General features: G+C 41.9%; 1 protein-coding gene across 1 annotated transcript in view; it reads right to left on the reverse strand.

The window, feature by feature from the left end:
* LOC139556278 (clavesin-2-like) overlaps window positions 1–15,787 on the reverse strand; it is a 28,711-nt gene extending 12,924 nt beyond the window's left edge. Inside the window, exons 1-2 of the mRNA XM_071370058.1 lie at window positions 14,451–15,787; window positions 13,596–13,770 (exon numbers count right to left, since the gene is read on the reverse strand). Of these exons, the coding sequence (XP_071226159.1) occupies window positions 13,596–13,770; window positions 14,451–14,839 (564 nt within the window). The 5' untranslated portion in view covers window positions 14,840–15,787. The remainder of the gene's footprint in view (window positions 1–13,595; window positions 13,771–14,450) is intronic.
* Window positions 15,788–17,982: the final 2,195 nt, after the last annotated feature.

A 17,982-nucleotide genomic window follows, 5' to 3' on the forward strand; every position in this document is an offset into this window, starting at 1 on the left:
GTGTTTTGCTGCTGAACAGCCTTCACTGTGTTTTGCTGCTGACCAGCCTTCACTGTGTTTTGCTGCTGAACAGCCTTCACTGTGTTTTGCTGCTGACCAGCCTTCACTGTGTTTTTCTGCTGACCAGCCTTCACTGTGTTTTGCTGCTGACCAGCCTTCACTGTGTTTTGCTGCTGACCAGCCTTCACTGTGTTTTGCTGCTGACCAGCCTTCACTGTGTTTTGCTGCTGACCAGCCTTCACTGTGTTTTGCTGCTGACCAGCCTTCACTGTGTTTTGGACACTAGTGACCAGCATAACCAGCATCAAGTCACATTATGCTGGCTTGCAAAATAATGTTTAATTCCTATTGGAATCCAGACAGATTGGGGATATCCAACAATTGGAACTTTCATTCACCTAAAATCTGCATTCAGAATGACTGCCAGGGTTAGAAATATTAATAAATGACTACCTACAGTGGATTCAGAAAGTATTCAGACACCTTAAATTTTTCCAAATGTTGTTATTTATTAGATTGTACCTTTATTTAACTAGGCAAGTCAGTTAAGAGCACATTCTTATTTTCAATGACGGCCTAGGAACAGTGGGTTAACCGCCTTGTTCAGGGGCAGAACGACAGATTTTTACCTTGTCAGCTCAGGGATTCGATCTTGCAACCTTTCAAGTCCAACGCTCTAACCACTAGGCTACCTGCCGCCCCAAGGGATGCTAAGTTACAGCCTTATTCTAAAATGTATTCAATAGTTTTTTCCCCTCATCAATATACACACAATACCCCATAATGACAGAGCAAAAACAGGTCATTAGACATTTTCGCATGTCCAATCAATTGAATTTACCACAGGTGGACTCCAATGAAGTTGTATAAACATCTCAAGGATGATCAATGATAACAGGATGCACCTGAGCTCAATTTCGAGTCCCATAGTAAAAGGTCTGAGTACTTACGTAAATAGGGTATTTAAAAATAAAAAAATATTTGCTAAATTGTCTAAAAACCTGTTTTCGCTTTGTCATTGTGGGGTATTGCGTCTCGATTGATGAGGGAAAAAAGTAATTTCATCCATTTTAGAATAAGGCAGTACTGCAAGAAAATGTGGAAAAGGTTAAGAGGTCTGAATAATTTGCAAATGCACTGTAAGCCACCTAAACTGGAACAACCATTTCAGTAACAGGTGCAATAACTCCAACTAACAGATTGGATTAGTTTAGAAAATGTTATTTATCTTTGTGTAGCATAAGATAATTGAATCAATTAATCAATCAAGTACATGCAAAGATACTGATATTGAAACAAACAATTCCAAAAATCAAACTGCAATAGAGCATGCTGGGAAATATGATGATGATGGGCGTGGTTTTGCAGACTAGCTTCACCAGCTAGACCATGCTGGACTAGCATAGACCAGCATGGACCAGCTTGGTCACCAGCATACCACCATCACCAGCACATCAGCATGAGCTGGTCACCTGCATACCAGAATCACCGGCATACCAGCATGAGCTGTTCACCAGCATCGCCAGCTTGACCAGCTAGTTGGCCAACCTAACCAGCTAGACCATGCTGGTCAGACCATCTTGACCAGCAATCCGACCTGCATGGACAACATAGCCCAGCGTGGACCAGCTTGAAAATTGGGCTATTATGTTTTTTTTCAGTAGGGTTTCCCTCTTAAATCTGGCTCAGTTTTTAATCCACATTTATCAAGCTAGACATTTAAGATCACACAACTGTTATTATTGAGTTTTTTCCTCCCAGCTCAGAGAACCAACGCTGGGAATTCTTCATTAACACAAGCTGTGCTATACCTATCTACCCAGCGGGACGTATACCTCTACTAAGCATGGTAATCAACTCACAACACTAATTCTCTCTATCACACTTTCAGACCAAAAATTGAAGTGTCAGAGGGTATCCTTGCAGTGTGAGATAGATCTTGCCTCTTGGCTATGCATAGTTTGCAGATAACCAGATAGCTGTTCATTTTTAAAACAGGGCACTAATGGCCTCATGTGCACGTCTAGGCCTAGAAGCCAAACAGAAGGATCCATACACCTTAATCCCTTTACATCACAGGGATCAGTCCATCGTTTGTTCAGGATACTCCTCATCACCATCAGTGGGGCTAGCATGTGTTTGCTCTTGCCCTGCCTGGACTGAGAGAGAAAAGAGCCATGTGCTTTGATGGTGAAGACGACAGAACTGAGCTTAAAGGGCTCTGTCTATCTCAGGAAGGACAGCCGCTGTTGCCACGGTGATGCTGGACAGCTGGGTTAGCATCCCTTGGCCTGGCTGCAAGGACACTGGGCGGTCCAGCGTCTGGCACCAGTAGAGCTGCTCACAGGCTGAGACTCTGTTTTCTGGCACAACATCATAAGGCACAGCTGATAGTGGACAGGGAGAGTGATACATCCGACAGCTTTGACTAGGATGAAGGCGCCATCTGCATTATACACTGAGTATACCAAACATTAGGTACACCTTCCTAACACCTTCCTTTTGCCCTCAGAATAGCCTCAATTCTTCAGGGGAATGGACTCTACAATGTGTTGAAAGTGTTCCACAGGGATGCTGGCCCATGTTGACTCCAAAGCTTCCCACAGTTGGCTGGATGTCCTTTGGGTGGTGGACCATTCTTGGTACACACGGGAAACTGTTGAGTGTGAAAAACCCAGCAGCGTTACAGTTCATGAAACAAACCGGTGCGCCCGACACCTACTACTTGCCCCTGCACATTGACTCTGTACCCCGTTCAATATATTTTTTAAATATTTTTTTGTCTTGCCCATTCACCCTCTGAATGGCACATATACACAATCCATGTCTCAACTGTCTCAAAGTTTAAAAATCCTTCTTTAACCTGTCTCCTCCCCTTAATCTACACTGATTGAAGTGAATTTAACAAGTGACACCAATAAGAGATCATAGCTTTCACCTGGGAAAAGAACAGTACAACACCGGTGCCCCTGCACATTGACTCTGTACTGGTACCCCCTGTATTTAGCCCCCCTAGTGTTATTTACTGCTGCTCTTTAATTATTTGTTATTCTTATCTCATACTTTTTTTTAGGTATTTTCTTAAAACTGCATTGTTGGTTAAGGACTTGCAAATAAGCATTTCACTGTAAGGTCTACACCTGTATTCAGCACAGGTGACAAATAAAATTTGATTTGATTTGATTTGATTCACCTGGTCAGTCTATGTCATGGAAATAACAGCTGTTCTTAATGTTTTGTACACTGAATGTATAAGAAACACAAAATAGAATGCAGGATGGAGACTTCGTCTTCCTCCTCTGGTTGTTGTTGGTCTGTACCTCTAGTGCGATGTTGGAGGAAGGAGGGAAAGAGGAAGAATAGAAAACCACTGCTGCCCTCTTTGATTTATTCTAGCTACAAACTACTTCTGCTGCAGTTTCATTTGGGGAGGAAAACTTCCATAATTGAGAGAGCATGAAGCTTAAAGCTGCAATATGTAACTTTTTGGGTGACCAGACCAAATTCACATAGAAATGTGTGTTATACATCTGTCATTCTCATTGAAAGCAAGTCTAAGAAGCGTTAGATCTGTTATATGTGCGCTATTTCTATGCTTCCCGTTCTTAAGATTCCTTTTTGTGTCTTTTACTTTCTGTTTTGTACACCAGCTTCAAACAGCTGAAAATACAAGATTTTGGGTTATGGAAAACACATTTCACAGCGGTTTAGATGGTACAATGATTCTCTACACTATACTTGATTGTTTTGTCACATAAACTGAAATTAGGCGAAGTATAAGAATTTTAGCAACCAGGAAATGCCGGAGCAATTTCTGCATATGCATCTTTAACTGTGAGCAACTAAAAAGGCAACATCCAAGCATCATCAGAAGCCAGCAACATGGAACATGAACAGATGGACGTGGGCCATTCTGCAGGGCTCCAAAGATCTTTTATCACAAGATCACTTCAATTGATTTATTAGCTTCTGTTTAGATGTATTAGTTCATAACCAAACATACACAGTGGGGAGAACAAGTATTTGATACACTGCCGATTTTGCAGGTTTTCCTACTTACAAAGCATGTAGAGGTCTGTAATTTTTATCATAGGTACACTTCAACTGTGAGAGACGGAATCTAAAACAAAAATCCAGAAAATCACATTGTATGATTTTTAAATAATTAATTTGCATTTTATTGCATGACATAAGTATTTGATCACCTACCAACCAGTAAGAATTCCGGCTCTCACAGACCTGTTAGTTTTTCTTTAAGAAGCCCTCCTGTTCTCCACTCATTACCTGTATTAACTGCACCTGTTTGAACTCGTTACCTGTATAAAAGACACCTGTCCACACACTCAATCAAACAGATTCCAACCTCTCCACAATGGCCAAGACCAGAGAGCTGTGTAAGGACATCAGGGATAAAATTGTAGACCTGCACAAGGCTGGGATGGGCTACAGGACAATAGGCAAGCAGCTTGGTGAGAAGGAAACAACTGTTGGCGCAATTATTAGAAAATGGAAGAAGTTCAAGATGACGGTCAATCACCCTCGGTCTGGGGCTCCATGCAAGATTTCACCTCGTGGGGCATCAATGATCATGAGGAAGGTGAGGGATCAGCCCAGAACTACACGGCAGGACCTGGTCAATGACCTGAAGAGAGCTGGGACCACAGTCTCAAAGAAAACCATTAGTAACACACTACGCCGTCATTGATTAAAATCCTGCAGCGCACGCAAGGTCCCCCTGCTTAAGCCAGTGCATGTCCAGGCCTGTCTGAAGTTTGCCAATGACCATCTGGATGATCCAGAGGAGGAATGGGAGAAGGTCATGTGGTCTGATGAGACAAAAATATAGCTTTTTGGTCTAACTCCACTCGCCGTGTTTGGAGGAAGAAGAAGTATGAGTACAACCCCAAGAACACCATCCCAACCGTGAAGCATGGAGGTGGAAACATCATTCTTTGGGGATGCTTTTCTGCAAAGGGGACAGGACGACTGCACCGTATTGAGGGGAGGATGGATGGGGCCATGTATCGCGAGATCTTGGCCAACAACCTCCTTCCCTCAGTAAGAGCATTGAAGATGGGTCGTGGCTGGGTCTTCCAGCATGACAACGACACGAAGCACACAGCCATGGCAACTAAGGAGTGGCTCCGTAAGAAGCATCTCAAGGTCCTGGAGTGGCCTAGCCAGTCTCCAGACCTGAACCCAATAGAAAATCTTTGGAGGGAGCTGAAACTCTGTATTGCCCAGCGACAGCCCCGAAACCTGAAGGATCTGGAGAAGATCTGTAGGGAGGAGTGGGCCAAAATCCCTGCTGCAGTGTGTGCAAACCTAGTCAAGAACTACAGGAAACGTATGATCTCTGTAATTGCAAACAAAGGTTTCTGTACCAAATATTAAGTTCTGCTTTTCTGATGTATCAAATACTTATGTCATGCAATAAAATGCAAATTAATTACTTAAAAATCATACAATGTGATTTTCTGGATTTTTGTTTTAGATTCCGTCTCTCATAGTTGAAGTGTACCTATGATAAAAATTACAGACCTCTACACGCTTTGTAAGTAGGAAAACCTGCAAAATCGGCAGTGTATCAAATACTTGTTCTCCCCACTGTATATATTTTTTTATCTCTTGGTGACTGTTATGTCACAGTTTAGCCTCCTGATGTACTTGTCCTTTTGTTGAAAACATATAGGTTGCCTGATGTTACCTCACAGATTTTCCCAAGCAACAAAAGCAAGAAACTAGGGCAGAGATTCAAGGGCAGCCCACCTAACAAGGCAGAGATTGCTGATGAGACTTTCCTTGCATTGCAGAGAGGCACTGATGGCAATAGAAGCCTATAAAGCCAAGCTGTCAAACCCCTCAGTGAACACTGATGAACACATACTGGCAAAATCCCAGAATGTGTTGTTCCACAAGGACTCAGTGGTATACACTGATGACATGTGATTTGTCAACCAGAAAATGCTGATTATCCCGATTGCCACAGTGAATGCACTATCCCCATTTTGAATGAATCTCATTTGAAGTTGAGCTTCATGGTCTGGAATGAATTTGGCAACTGATTCGTAAACATGACAAAAGGGTATATGAATGCAAACCCAAGAGATGAGATGGTGTACTAAAAGTTATAGCCTATAATATGTAAATCTGATTATTTGAATTGTCAATCTGTGCTTTTTCGACTACTGTTGATGTTGAAAATTCTAGAATGTTTTCTCTCATGTTTTCACATTATTTTTTGTGAAGCTGATGAGCCTATCTTTTCCTGGATTCATTTTTCTTTTCATAGGATTGGCTTGACGAGATCTCAAAATTCAGCTCTGCTCTTTTCAGGAGTCAATGATAAAGGATGGAGTGAATTAATCCTGCTGTGAAAATGAAAAAAGAAAACATCAATTGAGTGGAGTCCTTTTCAAAAAGAAAATGTAGCCTGAAGTGAAGATGCTACTTTGTTATATCCCTTTACTTACAGCCACTGGAAGTAGTTTGGGTTGGGGATGTTGCGTATTATTATTATTTATTTTCAAGGGAGAGGGCGCTTAAAAAATATTTTGGCCCATGCAACAGACGCTATATTGGTCCGCTAATACAGCACTATTAAAGGCCCACTTTTGTGGATTTTAATATTTTTTCCCCCATTTATATATATATATTATTATTATGATTTTTCAGGGGGTGCTGCAGCCCCCTCAGCACCCCTACTTCCCACGGCTATGCCTTTACTGGAATCAGGCCTCTTCATATGCACTAGTTTAACAGCAGACTACAATATAAACAGGCCCACAGCACTCTGTAGTAGGCTATCTGGGGAAGGCTTTTGATTGAGAACTACGTGAAGTGAAAACTGAAAATGACATAAAGCCATTGAACATTCTCTGCTTTATTTGAAGAGACAGACCCTGGATTAATACGTAGCCATGGAAATAGAGAGAGGAGAAAGGAGAGAGAAGAGAGACAGTCACAAACGATAGGTCACGTCAATAACGTAGGCACCATAGAAGACACTTTATCTGCACCTGCCAGATCCGGCCTGCTTTATTTGGGAAAATGGCAAGTGAAAAAGATGGGGAAAAGTTCAATAAGTTCAACTTATTGGCAAAACCACATTCTGTTATAGACCAGACCAGCACAGTTCTTCTGCAGGAGAAACAACATTACAACTCCAGAGTGCCAGGCGGAATCGGAATCTGAGGCAAGCAAACTAACAATTGTTTTTCCTCTGTCCCTCGGTCCAAAATAATGTATGTCTGCTGCTGATTCCTCCGCCAGCTGAGAGTCCCCTGGACAGGGCTGTGGGATACGAGGCAATGGAGCTGAACATTCAGATGGGAGACTCCCAGTCAGACAGAGAGATGGAGGGAGCACCTTGGTTGAACTTGTTACATGTGCATACTGCACTATTGAGCACAGCACAGCATAATCCATGACCTCTCATTGAGGAAAGGCTCTGTTCTTCTGAATCACTCAAAATGTGTTAACAGGTCAAATCTATAAATATTATACAGACTTGCCCTTGATAAAAGTCCAGACTCAACTGAGGGAAGGTCAAATCCATATTTCACAGCTTTTGGGTATACTTTGGCGATAAACACATTGAAAAGGTTCTAGTTAAGGACTAAATTCATAAATACAATTTGAATACAAAGGAGCAAGTCCACTGCGTTATCGGCAAGCTTAGAGAACCGTGTCGAGCGGTTTGATGCTTTCAATTCATCCATCCTGTGGGTGGGCTTAATAAAACATGCAATCGATGGGAATATATCATAGCTCAATAAGTTATTGATGGAATGGCATTAGGATCTGATCAGTGTTCTTCTACTGGAGTTTTCACCACAAGTAGAAAAGGAAAAACACTTTGTATAATCCCTTCAAAGCTCAAGGGCTATTTCATCCACCTGTAATGACATCATTATCTATGCATGAATCATAGCATCCAAACAATACAGTAACACTGAGTTGACTAAGAATACTGACCAAAATGTTTTGCTCAGTGGATTGTAAGAAGTATCTGTCTGGGAATAGGGTTTTCTCCCTGCATTACTACATAAAGGGGTTGGGGTCAATTCCATTTCCATTCCCGTCAATTCAGAAAGTAAACGAAAATTCACATTTTTCCCCACTGAAAATCATTGAGGATAATTATAATTGGAATTTCAGTGTACATCCTGAATTTACCCTAACCCTAACACATACACTATATATACAAAAGTATGTGGACACTCCTTCAAATTAGTGGATCCGGCTATTTCAGCCACACCCATTGCTGACAGGTGTATAAAATCGAGTACACAGCCACTCCATAGCCCAACATTGGCAGTAGAATGGCCTTACTGAAGAGCCTTCGTAGGATGCCTCCTTTCCAATAAGTCAGTTCGTCAAATTTCTGCCCTGATAGAGCTGCCCCAGTTAACTGTAAGTGCTGTTATTGTGAAGTGGACATGTGTAGAAGAAACAACGGCTCAGCCGCAAAGTGCTAGGCCCCACAAGCTCACAGAACGGGACCGCCGAGTGCTGAAGCACGTATCCCGTAAAAAACGTCTGTTCTCGGTTGCAACACTCACTACTGAGTTCCAAATTGCCTCTGGAAGCAACGTCAGCACAAGAACTCTTCATAGGAAGCTTCATGAAATGGGTTCCCATGTCCGAGCAGCCGCACACAAGCCTAAGATCTCCATATGCAATGTCAAGCTTCGGCTGGAGTGGTGTAAAGCTCGCCACAACTGGACTCTGGAGCAGTGGAAACGTGTTCTTTGGAGTGATGAATCACACTTCACCGTCTTGCAGTCCGACGGTAAGCCAGGAGAACGCTAACTGCCCGGATGCATAGTGCCAACTGTAAAGTTTGGTGGATGACTAGGCCCCTTAGTTCCAGAGAAGGGAAATCTTAACGCGACGCATATAATGACATTCTAGATGATTCTGTGCTTCTAACTTTGTGGCAACAGTTTGGGGAAGGCCCTTTCCTGTTTCAGCATGAAAATGCCAACGTGCATAAAGCGAGGTCCATACAAAAATGGTTTGTCGAGATCGGTGTGGAATAACTTGACTGGCCTGCACAGAGCCCTGACCTCAGCCCCATCGAACACCTTTGGGATGAATTGGAATGGCGACTGCGAGCCGGGCCCAATCGCCCAACATCAATGCCCAACATCACTAATGCTCTTGTGGCTGAATGGAAGCAAGTCTCAGCAGCAATGTTCCAACATCTAGTGGAAAGACTTCACAGAAGAGTGGTGGCTGTTGTAGCAGCAAAGGGGGGACCAACTCTACATTAATGCAGATGATTTTTGCGTGAGATGTTCGACGGGCAGGTGTTCACATACTTTTGGTCATGTAGTGTATATACAATGTGTAGCTACAGTATGTAGAAGTGTATTGATGGGTGAGAGACTGACTGGGCATCTAATAGATATATAATCTCAGGGATTAGATGTTAGATAACAAAGGGAAAAGACACAGACAGAGATAACAGCTTTCAATCAATTGAACCACTCTCAAGGGCACACCAAGCTCAGGCAAAGCCCAACTTAACGCACAGCAGAAAAATAACTATTCCATCAAATTATCTAGCACTTTAATTCTAAAGGATAAAGCCATAAATCATATTTATACTACACCTCTTCACAAAAGTAGACTTTCCTTCTCCTCGGACAGAACATCATATACTGTATAGCTACAGCCGCTGTCCTCAAAGCACAACACGGCATTATCTGCTGCTACTGAAATAAGTCTATTAGCCATACGCAGGGGGAAAAAACACATTCATTTGTGAATGAACAAAATGTATTTTTTCACCACAATACACTTAGAAGAAAATGGCAATGCAATATGAATACTTTATAGAGTGCTCAAAAAAATGAGCTCTAAAAATAGCTCCAAGCATGAACCTCTCGCAGTTCCAATTATTTCACTGACGATCTCCCACTATCATTAATAATAGTGATAAAGGTTTGGCGGCAGGTAGCCTAGCAGTTAAGAGCATTGTGCCAGTAACCGAAAGGTCGCTGGTGCAAATCCGAGCCGACGAGGTGAAAAACTGTCGATGTGCCCTTGAGCAAGGAGCTTAACCCTAATTGCTCTTGTAAGTTGCTCTGTATAAGAGTGGCTGCTAAATGGCTGAAATTTAAAAATGTAAGAGCATTTGAAAAATGTGTTGCACTCATATATAATTTATTGATCATATATAACTAATTGATTGAGCCTGGCTAAATGGGTTTTAAGCTGTCACCTTTTAAGATGTGAATTAACACCATTGCACCAAATGACATAATTATGGAGAAGCAGACCATATGGAGAGAGGGACTGACTACAGCCCTACATCTGCAGAATTATGTTAATGTAAAACATTTGTCCCCCAATCTGTCTTAAACCCACAGAAACAATGCACACATCCTCACCCACTCTGAGAGAGAATGGGAGAAGTGTGTTTCTCTCATCTAGCAGAACAGTCCATCTGGAGAGTACATAGCATGGCGGTTGGACAGGTTGCCACGGAAACTTGTGGGATGGGATGGGGAAGACTGGTCTTTTGTGATTGGCTGCCAAACACAGGTTATTCTCTAGACTAAGAGGGACAAAAGGCATGGCAAAGACAGACAGACAGACAGACATATATACATATATACATATATACATATATATATACATATATATATACATATATATATACATATATATATACATATATATATACATATATATATACATATATATATACATATATATATACATATATATATACATATATATATACATACAGACAGACAGACAGACAGACAGACAGACAGACAGACAGACAGACAGACAGACAGACAGACAGACAGACAGACAGACAGACAGACAGACAGACAGACAGACAGACAGACAGACAGACAGACAGACAGACAGACAGACAGACAGACAGACAGACAGACAGACAGACAGACAGACAGACAGACAGACAGACAGACAGACAGACAGACAGACAGACAGACAGACAGACAGACAGACAGACGAGAGAGAGAGAGAGAGAGAGAGAGAGAGAGAGAGAGAGAGAGAGAGAGAGAGAGAGAGAGAGAGAGAGAGAGAGAGAGAGAGAGAGAGAGCAAGAGGAAACAACAGAGGCTCTAAGATAACAAAGCATAGCTTGGGGAAACCAAGGCCAGCATGGAGTGTTTTACTCATTTCAACCATTTGTTTTTCTTGTTATTGATTTGCCAAGAATACCCACACTCTAAACAAGTCTTAATTTCTTTCTCTTTGTTTTGCAATACGCAATGAAATCTCTACTAGAGCTGTGCTCTGTGTATTAGCTATTCCAACAACAATAGATGTGACTGTCAGTTTGGGAATAGGAAACGGAATTATCACACATTGACAATTACAATTGAGTTATTTAGCAGACACAGTTGGAGATGCGTTTTGAAATATCCTTATGGGGTATGTTCAGATTTTCGGGTAATTTTCATTTTTCTGTTAAGCTTCAGAATCTTCCATTATCTCTTTCAAATTCTGTAAGCAGTGTTTTCATTGTTGCCAGTGGACGTGTATTTTTTTTTTTTTATTGTTGTCAGTAATGTTGAATTTCATCATGTTATTCTGAACACACCACCCACGTGCATTAACAAATGTACTGACAGGAAATTATAAAGAAGCTGAACCGAGATCCGGAAGACACACACACAAACACACTGGTGAGCAGCAAACAGTTAGCTGCACCTGATGCATGTACAAATGATATGTAATATGGATAAATCATTAACTATAACATGTCCTTCACAACAAAAAAGAACAACGTCTTGAGGTCTTGGCAATTTCAAAAATCAAAACCCATAGAGGCAACGAGTGTTAACCTCAGCTGAGGATGAAAACCTAATGTTGATGTCTTGAATGTGCTTTTCTTTGTGTGTGATTTCTTTAGCAGCTCAGGCCCTTCATGACAGTCATAGTGAATCATGAAGTGGGCTGGCACACATGAGCCCTTCAATGTCATTACACAACCCACCAGAGGGTCACAACACCCTGAGATGCTCTCAGTGTTCAGTGTCAAGCGGGCTCACAGATAGGATGTCACCACTATCCGTTACACTGGAGAGAAGCATTATGAGGAGAAGGGTCAGGCACTGGACAACACATTTTGTGTCTGAGGGGGAAAATCAATAGTTGAAGATACCATACCATATAATAAATAGCATATATACCTTATGAAGTATCTACTATTGTAGAACTGATGAACATATATTATGTACTGTAGATATAAACCTGCTCAGATTGAAATGGGTTTCAGTTGGAGCTTTTCGTCTCCGACTGGAAGAAACGTTTAGCCAGTAACTGTTGATTATGTGGCTGATTCCATTAGTTAGTACAATGTTTCTGTTGGGTTTTATTTTATTTTCCATTCTAAGGATGACAACAGTGTTCCCACATGATTTGGTAGCGGCACATCAGGAGGCAGAAATACTAATAGCAGTGATCAATTATTCACAGTCTAATCTGTGTCTGGAGAGGCAGTGGAATGTGCAACGGCCTCATCATGGTCCTCCATTGATATTCCGTCAAGAACCTTTCTGGTGATAACAGCCTACGCTCTACATGGCTACATATTACATGGCCACACAGCTATAGAACTAGCCTATCTTAACTTTCCATACATTGACATTTGAATGATGGACTACAGAGGAATTGGTTGGCAGATAGCCTAGCGGTTAAGAGCATTGAGCCAATAAACAAAAGGTTGCTGGTTCGAATCCCAGAGCCGACTAGGTGAAAAATCATTCTATGCCTTTGAGCTTGGCACTTAACCCTAATTGCTCCTATACGTTGTTCTGGATAAGAGTGTCTGCTAAATGACAAAAATGTAATTCGCAATTGCTGTATGCATTTTGTTATTAGGCTACACATCATATTTATAATTTGGTTGGCCACCTCCCAAAGGATGCACTTGGACAGAGACCTTGTCTTTTGAATTCCATTAGAAAATATTGAACAGGGTCAAAGGAATGTTGTTCAAATTTGAGTCTCTGCATCACCTGCTGAAGATTGCAATCATAGGCTCAGAAATCAAAATGGAAATGTAATTCATTTGTTATGCAAGTCTTTGATTGTAAAGTCCTTTCTGAGAGTACAGAGGAGTGATTATTGAGTGGATGTGCGTTTACATTATAACAGCTTGTCACATCACCAAGAGAATGATAAGAAAGTTGGTCAGAAACAGTTTTTCATGAAGATTCGGTGACTTGTCCCACTACTCCAGCAAGCATCCCAGGTGTGCAGAACCATGTGTGGTAAGCGGTTGAAATATAGCTTGTCGCTAATGTTCCCCCCATATAAACTAGTAGCAGTAGTGCTATATTTCTATAACCGACCATGACAACAACGAAGATCTGCACTTCCACACTGCAAGACTGACAAGTGTCTGGTGTATTCAAAATCCCCAAAGACCTTTATTGTTTTAGACTTGACTAAAATTAGTAAATGTAGCAAACCACTCTAAATTAGGAGTCATCTGGGAAATCTCAGTAAATGGAGTTTAGTGTCAAAAGTAGCTAAGAACTTAATCTGAGTGATGTGGAGCCCAGCAAAGAGAAGGTTTATAAGAATGTTGAGACTATTACCTGTAGACCTTCTATGGCCAGTCTCAGCATACTCGGTGTTAGTTTGGAGGCTTGCTTGAACGTGAAGTTGCTCCAGTCAATGATCAGGACAAATCCATTCACCTGTAGCTCTGGATCTTCTATCATGGACTCCAGCGACAACAGAATAGATCGCAGTATATCCACAAATGTATACCTATAGAGGTGAGCAAAAGCATTAGGAGACTATTCTAGTACTGTAATCCCAGTTATATAGTTAACTATAAACATTACATGTAACCAGCATACCGTTGTTTGGCAGTAAATACAGAATGTGACTCTTTAACCTTTTCATTCAGGAGAGTAATACACAGAGATGCAGATTGCAGAGAAAACTTGACTTGTATGAGTGCTGTTATTAAGTTAATGTGCACTTCTGATGGCCTTTTGTGTGTTTATCACATCCTGCTATTGTGTGAAATTACTAATGTGTTTTCATTGTGACTATGGAGATCACATGAGTGGGCCCCTAAAGTAAAAGAAATCACAAACTCAAATCTCTAAAGTAATGTGGTGAAACGTAATTTGATTGTATATGGTTCAACACTTACATTCCTCATTCACTAGTGGGGTGATAGCATTTTTACTGACCTAGTCTATGCCCATGCAGCCTAGTCTATGCCCATGCCCTGGCCTACATCAATGAGACACTGACAAGGCTTGCCTTTTGGTTAATAGTTCAATTTATGTTTCGGTTAAATTCATGAGACTAGGCTATAACAAAGCCAATGCTACAGATTTGTGGGAAAATATATAGATGGTCGACTAAAAGCAAACTGTCAAGTGGCGTTACAGTAGTTCTGAAAGGACAGCTCCCAAATATCAGACGGACATTACCTGCTCTGGTCCCAGTTAGCAGCAAAGAGAATCAGTATTTTCCTGCCATATCTGTCCAAGTTGGTCAGCACCCCCGGAAATCCGTCTTTGAGAGCTTGCTTGATTCCCGGGTCGGTTGCTTTGAGGTTTTTAAACATATCCAGATTTTGCTGACGATATTCGAAATACTGGGCCAAGAGGCGAAACGACTCGAAATGATTAAATTTCCGCGCTCGGAGAAAGCGCAGGATGAAAGCATCTTCTGTCCTAAGAAAGCCAATGTCTGGGCGGGTGATGATCATGTCCCTCACCTCCTGAATGTCCTGATGTAGAGTGTCGGGGTTCTCCTTTAACTCCACCTTGGCTTTCTCCAGGGTTTCTGGAGACAAGCCCGCTTGCAAGTGAGCCATCGTCCTTGCTTCCACGGCCAATATTGAATGGTAGGTAAAATATTACCGTCGATGGAGCCAAAACCTCCAACAATGAATGCGTCACGTATATGCCTATTGGACCCTCTCAATCAGTTCCCTAAAAGCAAAGCCTGACTTCAGATATCGTCCTGGGTCCTCCTGAGTAGGCCTGTGATAGAAGGTGCAACATAGGCTGCATTCACTTTTTGGACAGCGACATTATGTTTCCACCTGTACCTATCTAACATTTGACTTCTGTTTCCAACTTTCTTTTCATATGTTGACATTTATAGCTCTCAAATCAGTCGCAATACTGGCTGTTGCTGACCTCCTAATTAGGTCTATGAATAGCCTATGTTCAGTCACCGATTGCATCTCTAACCTGGCTATGTTGGAAGCCTAAACACACAATTGTGAGACAACCGTTATCATCCATCCCCACCCAAAATACTCTAACATTACAATTACCATAAAAGCATTACACTATGCTACCTTCAAGCGGTCAGGCAATGCGGCACCCTGCAGCAACTACTGTCATAACTCTCCTTACCGAATGCATTGCAATTCAGAATCAGAAAGATGCTGTCCCCGACTGCTAGAAATTAGAAAGACTCAAGGCGACATATTCCGTCGACATCCTCGTCGACATCCTCACTCCAGTATGCTGTCTATTTCCATTCTGTGTGTTTGGTCCCAATATTGGATGACCAAGTCCAATTCCCGTTGTTCTGAGCTCGGTGCTGCTCCGGTTCTTTTTGTGGTTGCTTTACGTCAGTGATGCTGTTGCCGTTTTGTTGCTGTTGAAAGTGACTAAAAACCATCGCTCCAGTGTTATAGTCACTCTGGCCGTCATCACATGGTGTAGGAGGGAGAATAACCCTCTCTTCACTCTCTATTCATCGCACCCAAACACCACCTGCTGATTGGCTGCGACCAGACCAGACATAGGCTGCCCACTCTGATTTTACATTCGAATTTATGCTGATTCCTCTTCTATCGTCGTCTCAATCTCAGTCTGTCATCAATTTGTGGGTCATGAATTATTTATTTTATTTTATCGTATAGGCTATTCTACTGCTGTATAAATAATATTTTTGAAACGACCTCCAACCATCCAACCATGTTTATGTAATTTAGCATTGCATTGGGGAACCCATTTTGCGTTAGGCTATAAATGCATTAGGTCATATGGCTATAGCCTACAATTACATCCGGAAAAAATGCACATGTTATGACTTCTTGGTTAATTTTCATTCTCTTTAGTTTTTTCCTATGGCCTTCCCTTTCATTATTGTGACACTTTATATCAAAATGTTTACAATGTTGCAACAAATAGGCAACACAATTGGTTTGATATATCTATTTAATTGATTGCAGGAGCATCCCGACATGGGCTTTGTTTCAGTAAGGCAATTAATTATGTCTTGTGGTGGTCTACGGCTGCACACTGTCCTCCTGGTCCTCCCACTCAGGGCGGGGCCAGTGGCCGCTCAACTGAATAATAAATACCAACCTGTCTGTTCCAGCATTTGTTGCGTTTGTTGCTCTCTCCCCCTGTACAAACAAATGTGATTACAAGTTGTGCTACAACGGTTGCCCGAATTGCTTCCAAGCTCTGAGAGCGATGATCAACGGCGCACACTGTTGAGGAGGACTTGGCATGCGCACCGGTGCACACGCGCGCGCCCACAGCCGGGGACCCCTTGACTTGACAGGGGTCCAATCAATGTGATTTTTTGAGGTACCATCCTCTTCATGGCTGCTGATTTCAGTCCTTATAATGGTGCGCAAACCTGTGTAGGCCTATATTCTAATTGCCAACCTGGATAATAATCATATGGGTGATGTTGTCTGAGTCAGAGTGAGATGCACATACACTTCCTTGTGCCATGTGGATGATGAGACATTCAGTTCAAAGTCTTATAGATATAAAAGGCTCCATTTTCAGAGCTTATCAACCTAGTGCAACAAAGGAAATGTCCTCCCACTCACTCAAAGTCGAACCAATTATGCATTGTTCATCTCCTCTGGAGTCACTTATTCTGCAGAGCTTGTGTGGGGTTTATTAATTGGTTATTTCGTTAACTGATTCATAGTGTTAGTTAGACATCAGATATTCTGGACATCACTCAACCGCTCCCCCAGCTCGAGCTCGACACTGGTGAGGATGTAGCGGAAGATAAGGCGCAGCGCGTGGATAATTTTATGTAGCGCGAGGGCCAGAGGGAGCACAGGACTGACATCTGAGCAGTGACAGGGAGGAAAAATAGACTCCCGAGGGAGAGGGAAATGGGCAGACGATAATTACACTCTGTTCTGACGGGTGTGTGGAGGAAATGAATTGAATGGACGGACCTGCATTGCAAATTACCTTTGTTGTGAAGGCGCAGCTGTCATTTTGAAGTGCTCTCTCACGTTGCTCTGTGAATAGGCCATTTGGTCTTTCGATGGTTGATTCCTTGATTATTTAAAAAAAAATCGTAGCTTAAGATGTTAGAACTCAGTTTGCAGTATTTGTATTGGTGCATGATGGCATTCAGAATGACATTAGGCTATCTATGCTTGATGACAATTACACCTATCTACAAAAAACGGGAGATGTAGGCTTTAGCAGCTACCTGGTAAGACAAGTTGGATGTTTACAAAATGGTTAATATTACAGAGCCAGATCACAAAGGTGTCATGAAATTAGTGACCTTGACCAAACTCACGCGTCCAGTCACTCCAGTACTGCCCAGTGTCCGTTTCAGCACCAGGTGAGTGGACAGCGCCTTGTTGACTCTGCTCTAGCTCTGCGGGGTATTTGGAAACTGGTGTAGCTGGTATAATTGACTACGATGTAACATTATTTTAGATGTTTCGATTGGGGTGTAGATGTCAAGTTTAAAACATCCCAAATATACAGTAGTGAGACAAAACGGGCTACTTATTAAACAACACGGGACCATATAGTCCAGAACACTCAGTACATCAGTGCATGGACAGATGCCATGAGTTGCATACTAGCCTATTTTGTAAAGTGCATGAGCTAAAATAATGTTTTGTGTATGCCTATTCAACTTGAATATCAATGATGATTCAATTGCACATCTTAATGGAAAGACAGTGCTCTTAGTTTGAGTTTTGATTTTCTACAGTCATGT

The sequence above is a fragment of the Salvelinus alpinus genome, chromosome 27 (assembly GCF_045679555.1).
Source record: "Salvelinus alpinus chromosome 27, SLU_Salpinus.1, whole genome shotgun sequence".
Classification (NCBI taxonomy): domain Eukaryota; kingdom Metazoa; phylum Chordata; class Actinopteri; order Salmoniformes; family Salmonidae; genus Salvelinus; species Salvelinus alpinus.